Below are 24,803 nucleotides of genomic sequence, written 5' to 3'. Positions count from 1 at the left end.
AATCTAGAACTAGTATCTAGCCCCTGCTTTCCCATTCTCACCACTCCCTATTCTATTCTCTCCCTATTCACCAGCAGGACTGTCATGTGTATTCCTACCCAGACCCAGCCTTTCCAGCAATAGGACTCAGCTTCTAGGAATGAGCCCTTAGATTTCCCACTCACACCCATCTTGGCATCTTGCTCACCACCTATCTGCTATAGAAATCTGGGTATTCAGGAACTAATATACTGACATTTCTCAGCACAAATAGCATGACGGCAATGAACACAAGTCCACATTAACAGCAAAAAGGCAGCTTGCTTTATTCTTGGGGTATATGTAGGTGGGGAGCAGGGGCATCCTGTAGCATCCAATGAGCTTCACCAAGCCTGACAGGCACCAAACATTTTAAAGTTCCATCACCTGGAAAAGGTTCTAGGCATCTCTCAGTCAGCCCACCTTCCTTTCATTGGGCCCAGGCCTTCCAACTCCCACCACATCATCTCTAGACTCTAGGTTTGGCCCGCCTTGCTTAAGCCACTGAGAAGAGTGGCTCTGCTCCAGATGGCATAGACAGATTCTTTTGCATGGATACTATGCCCCAAATCCCTGTGATCTCGCTCTCCTTCAGTCCCTGGCAAGAGAGGTGGGCCTCCATGGTTAAGCCTTGAAAGCCAAGGCAGAGCCCCTACACACTACTCAGAGTAGAGGCCACCAGGACAGCTGCTTTTTATTCTTCCCTATCTTTTTCCTTTCCCTCCCACCCAACCCTCCCTCTTTTCCTCCCCCCAACCTCCTTTCCAGCCAGCACTCGGTGGGGTCCACCTTTGTCAGGCTGCCTAAAGGAGCTGCCAGCCCCCAGAACAGGCCCACAAAACAGAAAACAACTATTGGCAAGCACAGAAAAGAAGAAAAACCACAAAATTCAGGGTTGCCTTTGTCTACAAATAATTGCAGCTCCTAGGAGGGGAGAGGTCGTGCTCAGCATGAAGCTGGACATTCTCTTGTGCTTAGGATAGTCCACCTCACCTCTCTGCACTGATTTCCCTGTCTCCAAGAAAATAGCAAGAATACCATGTGTATACACAATGACGTGCCCTTTATGGGTATGCCTCTGTGTTGGTGGTTAGCATAGCTTCTTGGGGAAAAGGAACTAGGTGTAAGAGAAGTGTCCCTTCTTGGGGCTTTCTATTACCAAGGTCCTGTGCACACATAACATACAGGTAGGAGTGTGCATGAGCACAGCGTGCAAGCACACACATCGACACACACTAGATTCTAAGGGAGGGTGAGGGTCAGGCTTTCTAGACCTGGGCTGGGCTCCTGCTGGAGCAGCTCAGACAGTGGTGACAGAGAGCAGAGGGTTGTAGATCCTTTTTCCATCAGCTGAGCGGGCACCATGAGCCAACATCTCCTGGATGGTGATCCAGTTGTCCAGGATCTTCTTGTTTCGCTTCTTCATGGTTTTACGGTGGCTCAGTGCAATGATGTTGAGCTCAGGTTTGCTGTCACCATTCTGCTGCTCCCTTAGACACTCCAGACGGCTCTGCATCATGAACTCACGCCGCTTCCGTTGCTCCCGTGCTCGGATCAGGTGTTGCTTCCTCTCTTCCTTGCTCCAGTAGCGGCCCATCTTCATCTCACTCACTGCATCATCATCAGTGGTCATACCACTGCGTTCCTCTCGGATCTTCAGGGCCCTGGCCTTCAGCAGCCGATCTCGCACAGGTCGCTTGGCCACATATCGGGTTCCATCACTTCGCACCTTCACCTTCCACTCCATGCGGGGTGCTTCGACAGCTGCAGCTACCACCCCACCCACCCGAGGACCACTAGCCAAGCTCAAGGAGCCATGGCCCAGATCCTCCAGGGTGCGTGGCGGGGCCAACTGCACACAGCTGTGGTACTGCTCAATCTCCTGGCCACGATGGCGCCTGGAGAGGTAAGGGCTGCCTTCAGGGCCCACACGCTCCAGAGTAACACTTGTCTTGGTGCTCCGGCGGACACGCTCTTCTGTGTGCTGTCTCCGGCCCACTTCAGGATCCCGAGAGAGTGATCGGAACTTAGCTGGGCTCCCTGGTGAAGGAGCCCCCTTGAGGTGGGTGGTGACAGGAGGGCCAGAAGGGGTCCGATTCAAGTTGGAATTGCCAGCAACAGATCGCTTCAGCGGGCTCTCGGGCAGAGGCTCCACAAGAAGTGGAGTGCTGCGGCAGCTCTCCCCAGTGTTGTAAGCGCTGGTGCTATCTTTGTCTGATTTCTCTGGCAGTTCAGAGATATCAGACAGCTCATGCTTTTTGGGCTCACTGGCTGCCAGGTCATAGAGACTTTCCTCCTCCAGCAGCCAGGCCTTCATACAGCGCTCCCGCAACTGCTGCATCTTCTGTGCCCGCAAGATATTGCGGCACTTGAACTCTAGGTGCCGAAGCTCTTCCTCCAGCATGGCCATCTCATGGCCTAGGCTCTCATTGCGGTTCACATCTAGGGCACTGTTGCCACTGGAGGCCCGGGAGAAGAAGATGCCCAGCTGGTTGCCATTTTCCAGGTGGCACTTGATCTCCAGCAGCTCCCGGTAGCGTTCATATTCCTCATCAGTGAGCCCAGGTAGGTCAGCCCCTCCCAGCCCTGCCCCCTCAGCTAACAGAGAATCCATGCTGAAGTGGAAGTCCCTGCTCTGTAGAGCATCCCCTTGTAGACCAAATTTGCGCAGGCTTCCAGGGGTGTTGGTGGTGCTGGGAGGTTCATCCCCCAGCAGGTCATGTTCAGAGCTCTCTTCATTGCGGGTACTCTCATCAGTCCGACCCACCCCGCTGTCCAGGTCCTGGCTGTTGTTTAAGCCTGGGCCCCCATCAGGAGCCCCCTTCTCATCATTTCCAATCTGGGACAGAAATGACAAACATACTCAGTTAGGTTCTCACAGACAAGTGTGCTGCAGAATGACTAGAAAGTTCACAGCTTGCTCCTCTCCAGGCCCATGCTGGAAGACAGTTAAACGCATTTCCTTTCTCCTTCCTCCCTCTCTTTCCCTACCCAGTTAGCAGGCCTTCTTCCTTCCTTACCTGCTGGACAGGGGGTGACTTTAGCTTCCTAGCACGAAGGTCCCCTTCATTCTCAGATCCAAAGTCATCTAGGAAGTCATCTCTGTCACTGTCTTTCCACCGCTTTGCTAGCTGCAGAGACAAACATGAGCTAGTCAACACTTTAAAGACCTCCCCAATGCCCTTCCACCTTGCCTTAGACCCTGCGCACTCAGTAAAGTAAAACAGACCAGCAGCCTTCAAGACAGAAAGCCTGTGAGGGCCCTGTATCGCCCTTTCATAAAGACCTTTCATACACACCTGGCTCTCAGGTCGGGCCACCAGCAGAGAGATGTTGGTGTTTTCATCCTGGCTCAGGATGGCCACTGCCTCCTCTCGGTTTTGGACATCCATTCCATTAATCTGCAGAGGTTTAGAGAATAGTCAACAAGAATGCTAGTGGGGGAATCTGGCTGTGCCAAGGACAGGGTCTTGAACTCTGGGAAGGCATAAATTAGCAGAATGCAGTGGGGGAAAGGATGGCCTGGCCTGTATAAGAGCATATGTGCTCAGAGAATGGAGAAGTAGAAGTGGAGGATAAAGAGGGCAGGGAGGTGCTGGCAGGAATACATGGGAGCTACTCAGGGAAGTTGAGCAGAACAGAGATGAGATTTGGTTCAGGACATGGTAGATTCCAGGGTAGAAGGCCAGGTTCTCAGCAGAAAAGATCTAGGAAGGGGTTGAAAAGAAGGCAGGGCAGGCGCGGCAGCCTGATTTCTAGTGCTCACCTGAATGATTCTGTCTCCCTCACGGATCCGGCCATCTTTGGCTGCAATGCTGTTGGGATTTACCTGCAGGACACATGCATCTTGGGGACTTTGGCAACTTTGATGCCCTTTTCAGTGTGTGTGTATGTGTGTGTATGTAAGTAGGGAAAATGCCAGTCTTGCTCACTTTCCCACTTCACCTCAGACTAGCAGCTTCTAAACTTTAGGAAGCAGGAGTGGGACAGTGAGCCAAGGCAGTTTGCTCCATCAGCTTGGGAGATACAGGGTGACCAGAAGCAGTTCCCTAGCTCCTACCCAACATTTCAGTGGTTTTGCCTCTATCCCTTGTACTACTATACTGTATATATCAAAGTCTTTTTTTTTTTCAGTGTTAAGGAACCTACAGCCTTGTATATGCTAAAAAAGTATTTTACCACTGAGCTATACCCCCAACTTCATTGAAGCTTTATTTTTTTTTCTTTGCTTGCTTCCTTCCTTTCCTTCTTTCTTTTCTTCCTTCCTTCCTTCCTTTTTTTTTCTTTTTCTCTTTTTTTTTTTTGGCATGTATGTGCACAGCTGCATGAAGGTATTGGTGAAATCCAGAAGAAGGTATTAGATCCTGTGGAACTGGAGTTAGAGGTGGCTGTGAGACATCTATGTGATTTCTGGGAACTGAACTCGGGTCCTTTGAAAAAGCAGTAAGAATCATCCTTCCAGAACACTTCCCACATATATACTCCCCATTAAAACAGTTTCACTGTTTAGCTCTAATGAACCTTAAGCTCACAGAAATCTACCTGTCTTTGCCTTCTCCATGCCTCGGAGTTACCCACACCCAACTTGTTTGTTTTTTAAATAGGGTCTCTTGAAGTTCAGGGTGACCTTGAACTTCTAAAGCTACAAAGTGCTGGGATAATGGAGGCATGAGCCACCACACCCAGCTCAGAGGTCTTTCTTTCTTTTTCGGGTGGGTGGGTGGGTGGGTGGGTGGGTGAGGGGACAGGAACTAGGCACTGGCCCGTGGCTAGATGCTTCTTCATAATGAAAATGCATAAAGTTGTGTGTTCTGGGCAGTGGGACTTTTTCCATTTGGAAGAGTAGCTTTAGTAGGATAGTGCTAGCATACATAGACATCTGCCAAAGGGAAGAAAATGGGGAGAGAAGGTGGGCCCCATTAAATCCTTGATGCCTGAGTACAGGTCAGCAGGGCTGTCTCCTTGGATATACTGAAACCATAGCCACCCTGGCCTTGACACCAACAACCTACTGTGACACCTAGTGGGTAGTTAGGACCTCTGGGCAGCCCTAAAGCCTGGACAGACTTTGTGGAAAGACCACAGAGCTGGACTAGAACAGCTCTGGGGCTCGGTGTGCCAAAGCCTGCTGCAGCACCTCTCCATACCTCTCCAACGTAGATGCCTAGGTCCTCCTCCTCATCTGTGCGATAGCACACCATCAGGCCCAGCTTGTCTTGGTGGCTGTTTTTACACAGCTCCACCTCCTGCCACAAGAGGTAGGGGAGGAAGTAGAGGTATAAAGAACTGAAGGGTATAAGCAAGGACGCCTGCAGCCTTGGCCCAGACCCTTGCCCCTAGAACCCCCTTCCTTCTGCTTCAGTTATCTGAACTGAGTGTGTAGCCCTTCCCTTTGAGGGTTCCCTTCTCTTACCATCCTAAATGTGCGAGTGTTCAGTGGTTTCCCTACCAGGAAACGCCCAAGACACAAGATGTACAGAACACACAGGACACAGACATGCATGGGACACAGAGTCACCAACAGAGACATAAGGAACACACTGCCTCACCCACACCCTCCCTGACTCAGGCTGCTCTCTACTGGCAAAGGTCAGAGGCCCAGCCACCAGGGGGCGGCAGGAGCCAAGCCTGGGCAGAGCTGCAGAAAGTGGGCCTGCAGACTCTTGGTGGCTGCAGGTTCCGGCCAGGCAGGCCAGCCACTAGGCTCACCTCGTACTCCAGCTCGTCCATTCGCTCTGCCTCCTGCGGGCCGCCCTCCATGAACTCCGCTGGGTCATAATACTCATGGCTGATGGGGGGGCTGCCCAGGAGAAGGGGGGGTCAGATGGGCCATCTGCTTCCTTGGCACCCTAGCCCCAGCTCCAAGCTGGCTAGTCCCAGTACAGTAAACAAAGAACCCTGTTCTAGATGGACTTTCTAAAAAGGTGGCCAAGCTACTGCCTTTAGAACCCTCCTCTCTGATCCACACAAATGGCTGTGGAAGGATTGGAAAAGCTCCTCAAACGAGCTCACAGGGGTCCATCCTAAGGACCTAGGCAGCTACACCTAGCTCTCCCCATCCCAACTCCCAGACCAAGAGCTGATTTCTCCAAAGCTTTAAGTTCCCAGGCTGCCTCTGGCACTGTACCCACTCATGCAGAACCTTTAGGAGTTACCCAGGTCTTCTACAAAACAGCATTCTTCTGCCTCCAGGAAGGGGTTGTCCTCCTCGCCTTAACGTTAAGACTGACAGCTCACTGCTCTATGGCCTACCTCTCTGATCAAAAGGGTTCCCAGGGCCACCTCCCTATAGCCCTGGTAGGATTAACAGAATAAGTCAGTGCTGCTCACATGGTCACAGCCACCAGGCCAGGATGAAAGGCTCTTCTTAGAAGGCCAAAGAAACAAGCCGAAGGGATGGAGGAAATTCAGAGCAAGTAGAAGAATGGAACAGACAAGGGATGCAAGAAGATTCAAAGAGAGATGCTTGTGAGGAGGCAGAGACGATGGCAGCAGAAGAGGAAAGAGGATGAAGGAGCAGCCAGGTCCCAGGAACATAGGTGTCCCTTCAGCCTTTCTGCCAGCTGGTGCCAAGCCTGAGGCCAGAGGCCTGGAGGTTCTGAGCCTGAGTGCCATGGTCAAGCCTGCTTAATGCCCAAGAGTGGCAGCTGAGTTGTCTCTCCCCACCATGGCCGCCTGGGGGTCACATGGGGACAGCTGCTCAGGTGGCATGTCCTCTCTGGAGGCAGGGCCCAGGCCCTCCTGAGGGCAACTCACAGCTCAGAGAGGACGTACGGCTCCAAGATGCCCATGGGTGGGGTGGGCGGGCGCAGCTTGCCCAGCGCCATGATATGCTCGAAGGTGATGTCGGTCTGAGTGCCACTGTCCACCAGCTGAAGGTCATGGCAGGAGCTGTCCCCCCCGCAGACGGGGGCTGCGTCTCAGCACCTGGATCACCAGGGGCTCCTTGGAGGCACGCAGGGCCTCTAGGGTTTGCTCCTGAGACAGCTTGGAGAGCTCCTTTCCGTTCACCTGTGGCAGAGATATGCCTCTGTGAGAACCCTCAAGAGCCGACTTCTCCCCTCTGGAAGTGAAGTCCAGCAGGACCCTAAGTTGCTAACCAGCACCCAGACCTGTTCAACCAAGAAATGTGCTCTCCACCCACAGCCCTGGCTACCCTTAGTGCCCTCCTTCCCAGGCAGACCCCATTTATCAGCCTTCAACCCAGAGTTCTGTCTGTGTGTTGCTGAAATTCCCTCAAAGCCAGGCGACTGAGTATCTGTACAGAGTGTGAAAGTTCTATTATCACCTTGAAATATTTGCAGTCCCTCCTCCACCAAGAACCATCCGGAGCTCCTTGATCCTCCCATAGGATCTTCCTCTCTTCAGGCCGCACTGAGGCCAGAGACAACTAGAAGACTGCGCTGCAAAGTTCCTTAATAATAACTGAGACAAACTAGCCAACCTCAGTGACTGTCAATTTGTACTACCCAACCCTGGTGCCAGAGGATGACTGAGTTGAACAAAGCAACAAACACAGGGAAGGGATAATGGAGAAAAGAGTAAAATGTACAAGGCTGTTCCTTTTGATGACAACTGACTTGCTGAAGAGAAGAAGGTCTCCTGACACTAAAAAGGTCTAGAATTGCAAAGTGTCCTTTAAAAGGTGCCAAATGGTGGCCAACACAATACACCAGGTTGCAGGCAAGGCCCCTTAAAGTGAGTCCTTACCAAATCCATAGCCCTGGCAAATTTAAGGGAGACACACACAGGTATTGCTTCTGTTGAGCAGATGAGAAAAGTGAGGCTCAGCCAGGTGAACAAATTGAGTCAAGTAGAGCTTGCACAGTGCCTATACAGTGAGGATGCCTGAGGCAGAAGCAGGACTGGGAAGAGCAGAATGATGGGGCATGGGGGGTGTCTTTCAGACAGAAGCAGGCTGAGACCCTGGGTGAGAAAGGAAAAAGCCCATTACTGAGTGGGCAAGCAGACAAGCAGTCTCAGCTGGGTGTCAAGCAAGTGTCCCTTGGTAAAAGGCTGACCTCAGCCCAAGCAAAATCTGTTAAGTTCTAGAGCAGTTTGCTTTACTCCTTAGGTCTTCCTTGGAAATTGACAAAAAAAAAAAAAAGGAAAAAAAAAAAAAAGAAAAGAAAGAAAGAAGACATAAAAAACAGATACCACCAGAATTCAGGGTACTTGTCAAAGTCCAGCAAAAAAATGCAGGAAGCAGTGTCTAGAGATGGCAGTTACTGGAAAACATTCTGGACTGAGCAAGAGCACACCCATTGGTCCCCACTGGGATGAGCATGGAGCCAGCAACCCCCCCCCCCGACCTAGAAGGAAGGTAGGCAGAAATCCTTGAGTTGGTGCAAAGAAAGTGATGGGCCAAAAACAGAGCTGACACTTAGGAGGCTAGAGAGGATCACTGTGAATTTGAGGTCAGCCTGACATACTCCCCTATTCTCCCTCCCGGGGGTGGGGTGGGGAAGAGCTAGGTATGGTGGCTTATGGCTTTAATACAAGACCTCAGAAGGAGTTCAAAGTCATCCTAAGCTACATAACAAACCAGCATAGGTTACAAGAAAACCTGTCAGACATAGAAAAAAGAAGGAAGAGGGAGGGAAGAAAAACCAAACAAGTGAGAAGGCTAGTTTTCTTAGGATACTGAACAAGGAAGAAAGCACTTGGGAAGGATTAGAGATGACCCCCTTGCTATGACTGTGGCTACATGCAGTTGTAGAAAATGCAGTTTTAAGCCCCCTGCTTTGCCTAGTTGCCCCAATATCTGCAAAGACCCTCACTGCATCAGCACCTGTCTATTTCTTCTTTCTTCTGCCCTTTCAACTCCATAACACTAGATTAGGGGGGAAAAGGATAAAGAGGAAAAGATAGAGATCCCTGACTAAAGTCAGTGTCTGGAAAGGGGGCGACATCATCATTAGACTACTTCCTGCTGACTGAGGGCATCAAGTTCCTTGGGGCAAATTTGATCTTCGCCATCAGGATATCTGATTTCTTCTTGTTGTTTCTTCTTTACTTAACAAATCAGGACCAACAACAACCAACCAACAACCTACCTATTAGGTCTCTACCATTTATATACCCTCTGAAAAATTCTCAGAATTCCAAATGTCACACAATTGCAGGAACTATCTGCAACTGGCAAAACCATGCCCCTGCTAGAGCAGAAGGTAAATCATAGTCAGCTGCTATGGACAACCTGAAGCAGCCCACTGCTGCAAGCTCCTTTAATACCTTCCACTTGCTCCTGGAGTCTGTATCGATGACTCTGCGCCATCTCACCTCCAACCCCCAAGGTGGGGCAGTGAACAGTCCAGGGCACAGGCAACACCCCATATCCCCACATCTGGGATTAAAACGAACACACATACCTATTTCTGTGTTTTTTAAAGAAAACAAATTCTTACTATATTTCCCCCCTTCTGTTTTAAGCCGTTAATTATGCTCTGTGTATTGGGAAATTATAAACTTAAGAAATTATCTTGGGTAATTTCCTTTGGATCTATATTCATTACTCCAGTGGCAACTCTTGCCTCATCACCTGTACACCCCTGGAAGCCTAGGCCTTCTTTCTGGTTTATATTTAGAAAAATTACTGCTTTTAGAAATGCCTTGGGTTGGAGTGATGGCTCAGTAGTTAAGAGCACTGACTGCTCTTCCAGAGGTCCTGAGTTCAATTCCCAGCACCCACATGGTGGCTGACAACCATCTGTAATGGGACCCGATGCCCTCCACTGGTGTGTCTGAAGACAGCTACAGTGTACACATATGCATTAAATAAATAAATCTTTAAAAAAAGAAATGCCTTGTTCATAATTTTGATGCAAATAACCAAATTCTCCCATAAAGCACTGTACATTTTGAGATCTGAAACCTTTAGCAGCTTGATCACAGTTAGTCTCTTCACAAATGACCATATTTCCTGAATTGATATTAGAGACCTCTAGCTATAACTTGACCTATATTAGCATGGTACGCATTAGAACCAATATTGGTCATATCCCTTATCCACTCATCCATAGGCTATGCTAACTCCTTGAATAATCTAATAACTTTTTTACATTCAGTATTCACATCTTCAGATGCCAAGATCTCTATCAACATTGTTCTATAGTAGTGTCATCAAATTAAATCTGTTCTGTTATTGTATATCAGAGTACTGCCCTTCATGTAGCAATTGATCTTTTACTATATTCATTCCCCTCGCTCTATTTCACTCTTCAACATTCAAGGCTTCTTCCCTATGCTATTTTATGATGTCATTGTAGGTAAATTTGTTTCCTCTGTCTCCTTTCTCCCCTGAACTTTTTGTTGTTGTTTGTTTGTTTCTTTGTTTCTGTTTTGAGACAGAGTTTCTCTATGTAGCCCTAGCTATCTTGGAACTCACTCTGTAGACCAGACTAGCCTTGAACTCACAAAGATCTGCCTGCCTCTTCTTCCCAAGTGTTGGGATTAAAGGTATGTTGTATCATGCCTGGATTCTTTTTGAGTACCCTGAATTTTCATGTTCTAAAATGCAATTTATAAAAACATCCATTTTTATTGTGGGTCATACCTATAATTCCAACATTTGGGAGGTGAAAGCAGGAAGATCAAGAGTTGAATTTCAACCCGGGCTACATGATACATGAGGTCCTCAAAAAAAAAACCCCAAAGCTTAAAACAACAACAAAACTTCCACTTCCAATAGAGGCACCAGTCTATTGTGGAACATTTTAAAACTATAGAAAATCAAAATTTCTAGAGCTCTCAGGGATGTATGTTATGCTGTGGCCCTGCAGCCATACTCCCAGTCTTTTCTTTATGTGTATAATAAGGTAGTGGTAGGTCCTTTAAACCCTACTGGCCTAGATCCTACTATATAGCAAGAAGACTTTTCCAGATTTTTGATATAAAGAGTATAGCAAAGGTCTATTTTAGGGTATTTCTTGTGTATCTGTGTAATCTATAGTTATCCCACTAGATAAGTCTTTCTTTAAGTAGAATTATTGAAACATCTTCAAGGGAAACCACTTCTTTCAGGAAAAACATTTTCTTTTCTTTTAAGATTTATTTATTTTATGTATATGAGTACACTGTCGCTGTCTTCAGACACACCAGTGGAGGGCATGGGATCCCGTTACAGATGGTTGTGAGCCACCATGTAGGTGCTGGGAATTGAATTCAGAACCTCTGGAAGAGCAGTCAGCCATCTGTCCAGCCCCCAGGAAAATGTTTTCTAGGAAAGTATTTTAAAAAAAATACATGGAGCTAGGTCTTGTGGCACAGAGCACTCAGGAGGCAGAGGAGTCATGACTTTAAGGTTAGCTTCCTTTATATGGGGGATTAGAGATTAGTCTAGGCTACATGAGATCCTGACTCAAAAAAGGGGGTAGGGGATGGGAAAATAGAGAGGAAGATAGGGGAAGGTCAGAGAAGCACTGCATCCACTACTGTAGAGGTCATAGCAGGCAGGCTAGGAAAGGGCTAAGCACAGGACACCAGCTGGACATCAGCCAAGAAGTGTTGGGAAAGGCCTTTGCCATATGAGGAATGGTCTTCACAGCAATGGCCAGAGCCAGCTAGCTGTTAAACACAGGCTTTAATATCAGCATTGTGACTGAGAAACTTGTAACTGAATGACTGGAATTAAAAACAAAAGCAGCCGGGCTGTGGTGGCACATGCCTTTAATCCCAGCACTTGGGAGGCAGAGGCAGGCAGATTTCTGAGTTCAAGGCCAGCCTCGTCTACAGAGTGAGTTCCAGGACAGCCAGGGCTACACAGAGAAACCCTGTCTCAAAAAAAAAAAAAAAAACCAACAAAACAAAAGCCAAAAAACAAAAACAAAAGCAATAAAGACTAAAAAAACTTCTGGCTCTCTAATCACTTTCCTACACTTTGCTGTCATCTGTGTGCTTGGCATCATTTCCATTCTGTATGTCTGGAAGTAAATACTTGATGGTATGTGGCTGTACATTTCTTCACCCTGCTCAGTGGTAGCTCATAGTAGTGGCTTGAAATTGGCTTTAGTAAAGGATATACCACAGAAATCAGCAAGTGTTCCAGTTCACTTCTTAGTTTTGTTTTGTAATATCTGCCAGCTTATCACTACTCAAGCGGAAACAAAGAAGCAGATGTTAGAGATGATCTGGGGATTTCAGTGTGGAAGAAGTTACCCTGAAAATCCTAGGGCAGAAAGACAAGCACACGCACAGGGTTGTATTCAGGTAACACAGAACTGCAGGAATGCCTTTTTCCCTGGAATCATTAAGTTACCCAGCAGCAGCGTTACTATGGAAACCAGAACCAGGCACTGGGAAGAGCTTGTAGGGCAGGCATGTGGGGGCTGGGAACACACAGTCTTACCGCCTTAGAAAAGGAGCCATCAGAGGGACGGGCCAGAGAACTCTCCTGGCCCAAGTGGTGGTCATACCCACTGGACTCTATTCCCCTTTCTTCATCAGGTCATAGTGATTCTTAAGAACTAGTGAAGGTAGGTAGATAGGAGAGAGAAAAACTGACAAAAAGAAGTTCTTTTAGAGTGAACAGGTAAAGGCTCCTAGTAAGAGGGAAATGCATGAGACATTGTGCAAAGTAGTGCAAAGACATGGCCAGAGATGACAGCGGCTCTTCTGCATGGAATTCTGCCTGGTTCCCAACTGGTATGAGGCATTTCTGATCTTCAGAGTACCATTCTGTAGAAAGTATTCAGGCCTAGGAGTGTAGCTTTCCAGGGTCGGAGCAAAAATAGCATAGAAATCTAGTCCTGGGGCTGGAGAGATAGCTCAGTGGTTAAGAGTACTGACTACTCTTCCATAGGTCCTGAGTTCAATTTCCAGCAACCACATGGTGGCTTACAACCATCTGATGCCCTCTTCTAGTGTGTCTGAAGGCAGCTACAGTGTACTCATATAAATAAATAAATCTTTAAAAAAGGAAGGAAGGAAGGAAGGAAGGAAGGAAGGAAGAGAAAGAAAGAAAGAAAGAAAGAAAGAAAGAAAGAAAGAAAGAAAGAAAGAAAGAAAGAAAGAAAGAAAGAAAGAAAACGAAAGAATGAATCCAGGTGTGCTTCCACCAGCCTCCCCTTTGGCCTCATAGGCAACAGTATCCATGTGATGGTTTAAATAGGTGGGCCCCATAAGCTCATGTGCTTGAATGCTTGGCTCATAAGGAGTGGCACTATTAGGGGGTGTGAGCTTGTTGGAATATGTGTGGCCTTGTGAGAGGAAGTGTCACTGTACGGGCAGGCTTTGGGGTCTCATACGATCACACTAGGCCTAGTAGAACAGCCTCCTTCTGCTGCCTGCAGATCAAGATGTAGATCAGCTCCTTCTTCAGCACCCTATCTGCCTCCCTGCCACCATGTTTCTTGCCATGACAATAACGGACTAAACCTTGGAACTGTAAGGCAGCCCCAAATTAAATGTTTTCCTTTATAAGAGTTGCTGTGGTCATGGTGTCTCTTCACAGCAGTAAAACCCTAACTAAGACAATTCAAATGCTGGAACTTAACTGTAAGACACCCAGGATGCTCTCTGCACTCACATATCTGTTGCTATCACCCAATACAAGCTCCACCAAACAAATCAAAATAGACCAGAGATATAATTGGGGCAAGGTAAACACCCTGCCCTGGGGATAAGTAAACAGTATATATGGGGTATAGGAAAAAGAGGATAGGGCTAGAGAGATAGCTAAGCTGTTAAAAGCACTGGCTACTCTTCCAGAGGTCCTGAGTTCAATTCCCAGCAACCACATGGTGGCTCACAACCATCTGTAATGGGATCTGATGCCCTCTTCTGGTGTGTCTGAAGACAGCTACAGTGTACTCATATAAATAAAATAAATAAATCTTTAAAAAGAGAGAGAGAGAGAGAATACTCCAAAGATGAAAACTGGGGGAACAGCAGTAGAGACAAGAGGCTGCATAAGACACAGCAATAATAAAACAAAACTCAGTAGCTACTTAGCAAAGGATATCAAAGGGCAGCAGCAAAGCTATCAGGGGAAAGAAGGGCCCACCCAAACCAGTCCAGTACTAGATAAGAAGGATACCTGTTAGGATCCTTGGGACAGAGACACCAAAGCACGGAGAGAATGTATGTATTCCACATTCTAGACTAGAACATGCGTGATCTAGACTAAGCATTTATATCCTGGTCACAGCACCCAATCAAGTTGGTCATTGGCAGAGGAGGCACAATACACAGACAGCAAGTGTGCGAATTTCTGGAAGAGCATGTGTTTCTTTTTGCAGGGGAGTTAAGACATAATCTCACTAAATTACTTAGGCTGGTCTCTTTTTTTAATTTTTTTTAAAGATAATTTTTATTTATATGAGTACATTGTAGCTGTCTTCAGACACACCAGAAGAACGCATCAGATCCCATTACAGATGGTTATAAGCCACCATGTGGTTGCTGGGAATTGAACTCGGGACCTCTGAAAGAGCAGTTAGTATTCTTTTTTGGTTTTTCGAGACAGAGTTTCTCTGTATAGCCCTGGCTGTCCTGGAACTCACTCTGTAGACCAGGCTGGCTTGGAACTCAGAAATTCATCTGTCTTTGCCTCCCAAGTGCTGGGATTAAAGGTGTGCGCCACCACTGCCCAGTGCAGTCAGTGCTCTTAACCGCTGAGCCATCTCTCCAGCACCTAGGCTGGTCTCTTAACTCTGTAGCAAAGGCTAGCCTAAAAATCGTTTTCATCTTCCTGCCTCTATCAAGTTCTATGGTTAAAGGTACACACCACTGTCTGAGTCACATCTAACTTCTTAAAGGCATCAGCAATGGAAAACCTACATAAAAATCACTTATACAGAATCCCTCTTCAACACTTGCTTGTCACTTCTTACCTCTTATTCTGCAACATCATGCAAGCTCAGGAAGTAACGTTCCATTGTTAAAACAACTAACCTGTCTGTCACCCAAACTGTTATGGGATCTGCACTATGTCCTAGAAACAGGAAGGCAAGTGGCTTGAATGGACACTTGAATGGAGCACAGTAAAGAACCTCCAAAATTATGCAAGATATTATCTGTAAAATTATTCGAGATAAAGGCCTACACAACATGCCTCATAGGGATGGGCCACAAAGGCTGGGGAGATTGCTCAGTCTGAAAGTGCTTGCCACATAAGTTCAATCACTAGAATACTGTGCTGCTAATTTGAATGTCAACATGACAGAAGCTGAAATCATTTACCAGATTGGTCTTTTTTTTTAAAGATTTATTTATTTTATTTTATTATATGTGAGTACACTGTAGCTGTCTTTAGTCACTCCAGAAGAGGGAGTCAGATCTTGTTATGGATGTTTGTGAGCCACCAGGTGGTTGCTGGGATTTGAGCTCAAGACCTTCGGGAGAGCAGTCGGTGCTCTTACCCACTGAGCCATCTCACCAGCCCCCCGGATTGGTCTTTAAGCAAGCCTGTGGCACGTTTTTTTTTCACTTATGATTGATGCAAGTAGGCCCATCCCACAGGGGACAATGATACCCCTAGACTGGTAGTTCTTGGCATGACAAGAAAGTAGATTTAAAAAGCCATGGGAGGCTGGACAGTAGTAGCACATGCCTTTAATCCCAGCACTTGGGAGGCAGAGGCAGGCAGATTTCTGAGTTCAAGGTCTGCCTGGTCTACAGAGTGAGTTCCAGGACAGCCAGGGCTACACAGAGAAACCCTGTCTTGAAACAAAACAAACAAAAAAGAAAACCATGGGAAACAAGCCATTAAGCAGCACCCCTCCCTGGCCTCAGCTTCAGTTCCTGCCTCCAGGTTCCTGTCCTGACTTGCTTTGATGATAGACTGTGATGTGAAAGTGTAAGTTGGAATAAACTATTTTCCTTTTTATCACAATAAAAAACCCTAAAAAAACACATTTTATGAAAAATGTGCCAGTTCTGCTGCTGACCTCTAAGTGAGGATGAAGTGTATCTGAGGAGACAGTTTAAAAAAAGAAAAAAGAAAAATGTGGGCAGTTCAGATGAAGAGGCAAGTTGACTGCTATAAGTTTAAAGTCACTCTGGTCTATGTATCTCAAGTGCCAGGGCTGTATAGCAAAGCTCTCACTCAGCGGGATTGGTGGTAGACAGAGACAGACACAGAGAGACAAAGAGGAAGAGAGAGAAAGAAGAAAAATGCTGAAGGGTGTATACTTGTAATCCCAGAGATGAGGAGGTGAGACAAGAGGCTGGCCTGGGGTTCACTGGCCAAGCAGCATAGTTAAATCAACAGTTGAATATCAAAGCCAGATAAAACCCTGTCTCAAAAACCAAGGTGGAGGGCTAGAGGTGTGGGCTAGATTGCTCAGTGGTTATGAACTGATTGAAAACAAAACAAAAATACAAAAAAACAACAGTGTTCTTCCAGAGGACCTGGATTCAATTCTCAGAACCCACATGGAAATTGACAACCATCTGAAATTCCTGTCCCAGGGGATTCAACATCCACTTCTGGCCTCCACAGACACTGTATACATGCAGTACACAGATAGACATATAGACAAAACACTCACACACAAAAAAATTTGAAACAAACAAACAACCAAAAAAAAAAAACACAAAAAAAACAAGGTGGAAGGCCAGGCACATAATCCCTGTAATGGGGGTGGAAGCAAAAGCATCAAGAGTTTAAGGTTATCTTCCGTGTTATAGAGTCCAGCTTGAGGTTCATGGGATGGCAGGGGAGGGAGAAAGGAGGTGGAGGAGAACCAGAACCACCCCCCTCCCAAGATAAAGGAAAGCAGAAAGCTAGAGAGATGGTTCTGAGCTCAAATGACCAGTACCCATGTAAAAGCTGGCAGTGATAGCATGTGTCTGTAGTCCCAGAACTGGGGAAATGAGGGAGGTAGATACTAGAAGCTCATTGGCTGGTTCACTGAGAGTTGAAGAATGATAGAAGAATGATGGTGTCCTTCTCGGGCCTCCACATGCATGCAAACAAGCACAAACACACATGTATGTGCAACACACACACTGCTTACACCACAAAAAAAAACATAAATTAAAAAACGTGGAGGCTGGGAGATGGTTCATTAGGTATAATGGCTAGTTTTGGTTGTTAACTTGACTACATCTGGATAGATCATTTGACACTGGAAGATTTATCCTAAACCTAAGCCATACCAATTAGTGACAAAACAAAGGAGGTTTCTTCCTTGCTGCCTGATTGCTCTCACATTCACTGGCAAGTTTATCTATCCTGATGTAGAGACACTCCTTTGCTGGCATTATGACCTACTTCTTCAAACTTCCAATGTGGACTGAAGACCAGCAGCTCTCTAGGACTTTTCTGAGGGCACCAACAAAAAGAGAGAGAGAGAGAGAGAGAGAGAGAGAGAGAGAGAGAGAGAGAGAGAGAGAGAGAGAGAACACCAAGAGATAAAAGAAAGGATGGGACATATAAGGGGTAAACAAAGTGTTAAAGAAGAGGGCAGTAGCACACAATGATGAAAGCAGAACAGTACACATGTTAGAAAGGCCAAGAAGATGGGGAGAATGTGGAGAAAAGAGAATCAACAACATCGAATTGTTTGAAAATTCTGTAATGAAAGCTAATACTATATGTGCTAATTTTAAAAATAAAATTAAAGAAATTGCTTCTGAGCCAGGTATGGTGACTCAAACCACTAACTGCCAGTACTTAGGAAGTAGAAGGAGGATCAAGACTTCAAACCTAGCTGGGTTGTCATGGCCCACGACTTTTAGTCCCAGCATTCAAGGCTAAAATAATGAGTTTGATGGCAGCCTGAAATAATGAGATTCTGTCTGAAAGAAAAAAAATCAAACACCAAAAAGTTTCTGGACTGGTAGTGGAGTTTAGCAGAGTGACTGCCCACTAGCATCTCCATTACTGGGGGATGTGGGCGATAAAAAAAAGTACTTCTTTAAATGCAACCCTGCCTCTCCTTTAGAACAATGTTAAAGGAATGGACTGGTTTTCAGTAATAGAAAAGTGGCACTTGCTAAAGGAAACTATTGTCAGAAAACAAAATTGTTTCCTTTATTAAATACAATCTCTACCTACTTTATAACAATCCAGAAAAATACTTTACCTCCCAACACTTCCTATACTTCTAAATCCACTCCAGTTGCCAATACAGTTCATTGCTGGCATTCCCCAAGGCCTTTGTTGGCCTTAGTCTGCACTGGCCATAGTTTATGCTATTTTCGTCAAATACAAGTCCCAAGGTTGTTCACACCAGTTGCTCCTTCATCCTACCCTAACACCATTGTTTTTGTGCACAGTCACATCTTTTTTGAAACAATAGAAGAACTCAAAGCAATACACAGAGGATACAGAACATCTTAAGATTATTACTTTAGTTCCCAGCAATTGCCACATAAGAAACACCAGTGGATGACAGACCCTTCAGCATTCAAGACTACTCATTTCCCAATTTGTTGCTGAGTTTGGAACCTATACTGGCTAGTTTTGTGTCAACTTGACACAGCTGGAGTTATCACAGAGAAAGGAGCTTCAGTTGAGGAAATGCCTCCATGAGATCCAACTGTAAGACATTTCCTCAATTAGTGATCAAGGGGGAAAGGCCCCTTGTGGGTGGGACCATCTCTGGGCTGGTAGTCTTGGTTCTATAAGAGAGCAGGCTGAGCAAGCCAGGGGAGGCAAGCCAGTAAAGAACATCCCTCCATGGCCTCTGCATCAGCTCCTGCTTTCTGACCTGCTTGAGTTCCAGTCCTGACTTCCTTTGGTGATGAACAGCAATATGGAAGTGTAAGCTAAATAAACTCTTTCCTCCCCAACTTGCTTCTTGGTCATGGTGTTTGTGCAGGAATAGAAACCCTGACTAAGACAGAACCCTTGGCCTCAGGGATTCCAAGCACAGTGGCCACCTCAAGACATCATGGCACTAGGCACTCCTCATTCCAACCTGATTTAGTATCCTCTCCAAACACACAGTCAATAGGATTTTATCTCAAAGTATAAAATAGTCAACCTTTTGTAAAGTAACTCGAAAGGCCTTTGAGTAAAGGCAACTATTATTCAAATTTAATTGCAATAATATTTGCATCAGTGTTATTATTATGGTAGAATATATCTAACACAAAAGTACTTTTTAAATATACAACCGAGTTGAACATAGTGGCACATGCATTTAGTTTAAGCATTTGGAAGGTAGAGACAGGCAGATCTCTGTAAGTTCAAAGGCAGCCTGATTCACATAGTAAGAACCAGGCCAGTCAGAAGTACACAGTGAGACCCTGTCTCAAAAAATGATAACTTTTTTAATCTAAAGAGTTTTTTTTAATTTAAATACACAACCAAGAAATGTTTAGACAATCCATAATGCTATACAGCCACCTGCATAATGCAATACTATTATTTTATTTCACATTTAAATTACCTAGAGCTGTTTGGTTTTTTTTTTTTTTTTTAATTTTCAGAGAGGGTCTCAGTAGTCCAGGCTAGCCTTGAACCCTTGAACTTGTCTCCTGTCTCCACCTTCCCAATGCTGAGATAATGAGTGGGTGGCTGCTTTGTGAATAGAGAATAAGTGAGGAAAGTAGGGTCCTAGATGTGTACCTACTTCAGTGTTCTGTCAGAGGCACCCAGACTGGGCATCTTGTGGAGAGTAGCCCATAGTCCCAGGGGCAAAGCACTGGTGATTCCTGGAAACTCCCCCTGGAAGATGGAGAGGAGTTCTGCTCCCACCCTAGACTAAAAAAGTTGAAAAGTAAGGCAAAGACCAGTGGCAACTACTTCTCTGTGGGACAGAGGGCTTGGAACACAGTGCCCCACCCCCGTGTTCAAGAGTATAATTTGGCCAGGCAGTGGTGGTCCACACCTTTAATCCCAGGAATCTGGGAGGCAGGCAGATCTCTAAGTTTGAGATCTACAGAGTGAGTTCCAAGACAGCCACAGGGAAATCCTGTTTCAAAAAAACAAAACAGGGGCTGGTGAGATGGCTCAGTGGGTAAGGCACCCGACTGCTCTTCCGAAGGTCTGGAGTTCGAATCCCAGCAACCACATGGTTGCTCACAACCATCCGTAACGAGATCTGACGGCCTTTTCTGGAGTGTCTGAAGACAGCTATGGTGTACTTACATATAATAAATAAATCTTAAAAAAAAACAGTACAATTGGAAATTGATGGGACAGGACAGACAGTTATATCCAACACTACATGGCAAATGGACATGTGACTCTAAGACAGCTGGGGTCCCCTGAGTACATAGGAACAACAGATGAATATGTTGTGATCCATGTAAAGTGGATTATTATTCTACCACAAAATGGAAAATGAACTGCTGAGATGTGCCCAAACATGGATGGACCTTAAAAATGGCTTATATTAAGCAAAAGACACATATTGTACGGCATACAATACAATATGTGCCTTTTATGTTGAAATGGAACATCTCCATCAGTTAAATCCATGGGGACAGAAAACTGTAATGGTTGCCAGGAGCTAAAGGAAGGTGAGTGAGAAGTGGCAGTTTAATGGGTCTGTTTTCTTTGGAGGTAATGAACACGCTCTGAAATGACAGTGCTAGTGGTTGAACATTGTGAATAGATGAAAAGTCACTAATAGCACATTTTACATTATGTGTATTTTACCACAATAAAAGTGAAAGCTATTGCTGATATCCACAGAGACCAGGGATGTCCTTACAAAAGAAAGGAAGGCTGAGGGACACTCTAGGGTTGAGACCTAACTGGAAATGGAAATCCTTGCTTCCTTTTCAGACAAGATCTTGCCTATCACATATTCTCTTTGTAGCGGATATTATCTTTAAACTCCTGTTTCTCTTTCCTTTATCATCTAAGTATTAAGATTATAGGCTAAGTTGTTTCCTTCACTGCAGCTTGAAAGTCCTGAGACCCCTAAGTGTCTCCGATGCTCCATTACACCTATAGTTATAGAACAAGAGCCAGCAACTTGAATATCCTGTAAGCATTGTTGCTGAGGTTCATTTTTTGAGACAGGCTCTCACTATATATACACCTCTGGCTGTCCTGGAATTCACTATGTAGAACAGTCTGGCCAAAAACTTAAGAGTGCTGGGATTAAAGGCCAGCATCACTACACCTAGCTGTTTTAATTATGAATGGTTCTTGATTTGAGATCATAAGGAGGCGATCATAAGAAGGAAAAAAGAATGGAGTCCTTTGACATTGATTTGTTGGAAAGAGACAACCAAGGACAAGAAACCAGACTTGGGAGGGGACAAGATAGATGGAGAAGAAACTGCCCTGAGTGAGACAGAGCATAAAGCTCAGTCTGAGTAGGCATCACCTTCTTTGGAAGCTTTTTCAGGTGGAGGAGGACAACTCAAGGCACCTGCTCCCTTTGCTTTTGAATGTTTTGGTTTGGGTGTTTTGGTGGTGGGTGGAGGGGCACTTTGTGGGGTGGGGATTAATGCTGATAATGGTTACTGAAGGAAAAAATTCCTAAAGCCAAAGGTGGGGAATGACTAGGAACCAAGACCCTGAGAAGGCGGGGCCACGAGGCAGCAGCAGATGAGCGGAGGCCTGAGGAGTACGCGCCCCGCCTTCTGAATCCGAAGCTGCAGACAAAGGGAGCGTGGCAGCAGCAGCGGCGGCGACGGCGAGATAGATGTAAAGGCAGAGGCAGGCACAAGGAGGCCTCCAGTACCGGTCATTCACCAGAGAGTAAGGCCCTACCTAAGGATACCTACTGCGTTGTGCATTGTTTGGCCTGGCCTTCTTGCGTACTGGGCTGGGTGGCCTTCCTCCTAGTGCGGGGTCTCCAGAAACACAAGGGAGAGGTGGGGCCAAAAGAGGTTGGGATATCTTGCAAGGTCTGAGACTTCCTATATGGCTTGATAACCCAAGGGGTAGCTGGTGAAAGTACATTATTTCTAGGGAACCTAGAATCAGTCTGCCCTCCCCATTCTTCAGATGAGAACTCTGAGGCTGGGGAAGAAAAGAAACTGGAAGTTAGCCCCCAGTTTCCATGGACTATCAATCAGTTCTGGTTACTGGAGATACCTTGGAAGCAGCTTCCTAGGCTCACACATGTTACTGGGACAGAGAAGAGATCAACAGAGTGGAAAGAAACCCCAAGGAAACACAGTGAGTCTTCAACATTCTGAGTTTATCCCCCACAGTGGCCCAACAGAAGTTCCCGTTTATGTTTTCCCAACTTGTGTTTCAAAAACTGTCCATTTCCAAGGATAAACAGCTGCATGTTTCCTTTACTCAGAGCTTCCCAGAATGCACACCTGCTCTCACTTACATATTTTCGGAAGCATTTGAAAACCCCAAACTACCACTCCATTCACCTTATCATGTAGTTTACCACAGATCCCACCTGGCACTTCTGAATCTCCAATTGTACCCTTATAACTTCTTCTAATCATGAATCAAATTAGGGAACGTACATCACTTTTGACCCTTATCTACTTTAGTCAAAAACAACCTATCCAGTTTTTCTTTTTCACCTTTCATGATACGGGGCTTTTGGCAGAGTCCTAAATATCCCAAAATCTACACTTGCTGACTTGTTCTCTGTGATGAGACTCGAGTTAGTCATTTTGATTTTTGTGGGTTTTTTTTGTTTTTTGTTTTTGTTTTTTTTTTCCCGAGACAGGTTTTCTCTCTATAGCCCTGGCTGTCCTGGAACTCACTTTGTAGACCAGGCTGGCCTCAAAATCCGCCTGCTTCTGCCTCTCGAGTGCTGGGATTAAAGGCGCCACCACGCCCTGCGGGTTAATCATTTTGGCAAGAATGCCAGCCATATTGATGACAATGTCCTCACTTCTACCCCACTGTATTCCAAGGCTGGAGATGCCCAACTTCATTACACAGTCAAAGGAGTGGCTGCTGACCTCTCTTATAAGGTGCACTTTGTGACAGGGTCTTGCCATAAAACCCAGGCAGGCCAGCCTCCTGCCTCTGCTTCCTTAATCTTGGGCTATGTGTACCATTACACCTGGCATAAGGTGCACTTTCTTTCTTATAGTAACAGAAGCTGACCCTTGCCTAAGTGAATTACTCCACCGGTAGCTATGAAATGCCTTAATTTCTACTACGGACACAGCACACATTCCACCCACATCTGCCAACCTGGGAAAGGGTCTGGCTGCTCACCACTCCTAATCTCTCTGGGCCCATCCTTTCCACTTATCTTTCCAGGGCAGGAAGCACCTGCGAGACATTTTTGAGTAGCTGGGGAAGTGGTAACTTCAGGGTTGCTTAAATGTTCCAAAGGAATGTGGGTGGTAGAAAGAGAGCCAGCTGCACATGGCACAGAATAGATTGTGCCTCTTAAGGCCTGGTTTTGAGATTTAATAGGTCTGTGGTGAGGTCTTAACACTTCCTTCTGATACTGACAAAACTTGAGGCTTTCACTGATCTTCTCCAAATTCCTATCTGAAGCCCTCACATCATCAGGAAAGCAACTTCACTCCCAGTTTGTGAGAAGGAAATGAAGACTCCAAAAACAGCCAGTCCCACCACCACTCACCCCTACATCCCTTAATCTGGATTTACATTTGAACAAGGATCTTACTCTGGTGGGGGTGGAGTCTTGCCTGAGGCCTCAGAGGCCTCAGAGGGGATAAACCTGGGGTGGAGGGGGTCATGCCCTGAGAAACAGAGACAAACAAGACTCCTCCACAAAAACTCCTTTAGAAACTAAACCAGGCTCCAGCACCTTCTTTCTTCTCCAAAGCAGCAGTGTGGGTAATGCTGACTCATAGTTGACTGAGATTCTCCCACCCCCTGACTTTTCAGAGGCCAGCTGCCCCTCCACAACCTTGTAGTCCTGCCGGAGAAACAGACAGGAAGAAGGAAGGTCAATAGACAACTTCCTGAAACCATGCTCTTTGGGTGTTTGTTCAGTTTTCTTGTGCACAATAAATATTAGTGGCAGAGAGCCAAATCTCCCACCACCTCCTGTCAGCCTGGCAAATCGATGGCAAGGTCCACAGCTAGCCATAACCAGAATGTTATTTGTTCCAACCATTAGTGAAGATCAGACAGAATGCATTATGAGAAGGAAGTATTTTGGCATCTAGTTCTGCAACTTCTTAGCCTGTTCCTTCTGTGCAAAAAAATTATGCCTCTACTGTTGTCCCTGTTCCTCTCCTAACTCACCCTGCATGCTATTATGTCCTCACAATTTTGGAGCCCTTTTCTGTTGTTTTTATTTTTTTCCCCTCCCTTTTCTTTCTCACTAGAGAAACTCTCAGAATAAAGTAAGACAGTCTTCTGTCACTGGATGTTACAGGGGTTCTATGTCTAAGGATCAACTGAATGGGCTGCAGCAACAATGACTTACTTCTACCTCTGCTATGCCAGGGACCCAATGTTGACCATGAAGGAGCTATATGCAAGGTGCTTCCATCAGCTTATCCACTATAAACAAATGCTTTCACTCATACATACTAGCTGGGGAAATTGAGGCACACACCCATACAGGAACTTGCCCACAGGTAAGAATTGGGGTCAGAACTACTTTTACCTATTACCACATCAACCTGAATTAGACCATGGAAATATCCCCATAGGTCTCAGGGCTAAACAGAAACATACATATTCTGTGTAAATACAAAATTCTTAGTTTTGAAGTTTACCAAGGTATGATTACCATATAGTTACTGCATGTATTTGGAATGTGAAGTGAAACAGGTTTTGTATATCTACATTCCTACAACTGCTAATGTGTTTCTGTCACAATTTATTTCAATGGATGATCTGCACCTATTCCAGAACCTATATGGTTAAAAAAACAAAAACCCACCCCTGAAAGCTATCCTCTGATCCCCACACATGCATCCTCACACACACAATATACATATTTTGTATATTGTGATCAAAAGTT

At 45.8% G+C, this 24,803-nt stretch overlaps 1 protein-coding gene, 1 long non-coding RNA gene and 1 other non-coding gene across 5 annotated transcripts in view; 2 read left to right on the top strand and 1 right to left on the bottom strand.

Annotated features, from left to right (window-relative positions):
- Window positions 1-756: 756 nt before the first annotated feature.
- Pdzd4 (PDZ domain containing 4) overlaps window positions 757-24,803 on the bottom strand; it is a 30,391-nt gene continuing 6,344 nt past the window's right edge. The window contains exons 2-8 of one of the 3 annotated variants that reach the window (XM_021153223.3): window positions 6,775-7,029; window positions 5,728-5,818; window positions 5,166-5,264; window positions 3,785-3,847; window positions 3,318-3,419; window positions 3,039-3,149; window positions 757-2,857 (exon numbers count right to left, since the gene is read on the bottom strand). In XM_021153223.3, the coding sequence (XP_021008882.2) occupies window positions 1,319-2,857; window positions 3,039-3,149; window positions 3,318-3,419; window positions 3,785-3,847; window positions 5,166-5,264; window positions 5,728-5,818; window positions 6,775-6,845 (2,076 nt within the window). In that variant the 5' untranslated portion in view covers window positions 6,846-7,029 and the 3' untranslated portion in view covers window positions 757-1,318. The remainder of the gene's footprint in view (window positions 2,858-3,038; window positions 3,150-3,317; window positions 3,420-3,784; window positions 3,848-5,165; window positions 5,265-5,727; window positions 5,819-6,774; window positions 7,030-24,803) is intronic. The other 2 variants (XM_021153226.3, XM_085838150.1) reach the window with 2 other exon arrangements.
- On the top strand, window positions 2,468-4,534 carry LOC147004697 (uncharacterized). The gene is made up of 2 exons (XR_015047170.1): window positions 2,468-2,583; window positions 4,340-4,534. It is a non-coding gene; the product is annotated as an uncharacterized LOC147004697 (long non-coding RNA).
- LOC115030157 (small nucleolar RNA SNORD38) lies at window positions 15,873-15,937 on the top strand. Its single transcript, XR_003835780.1, has one exon. It is a non-coding gene; the product is annotated as a small nucleolar RNA SNORD38 (small nucleolar RNA).

Source organism: Mus caroli, unplaced genomic scaffold (genome assembly GCF_978045245.1).
Source record: "Mus caroli unplaced genomic scaffold, Mus_caroli_1 scaffold_5, whole genome shotgun sequence".
Taxonomy (NCBI): domain Eukaryota; kingdom Metazoa; phylum Chordata; class Mammalia; order Rodentia; family Muridae; genus Mus; species Mus caroli.
The sequence above is the reverse complement of the archived record's forward strand: the minus strand, read 5'-3'. Positions and strand labels throughout refer to the sequence as shown.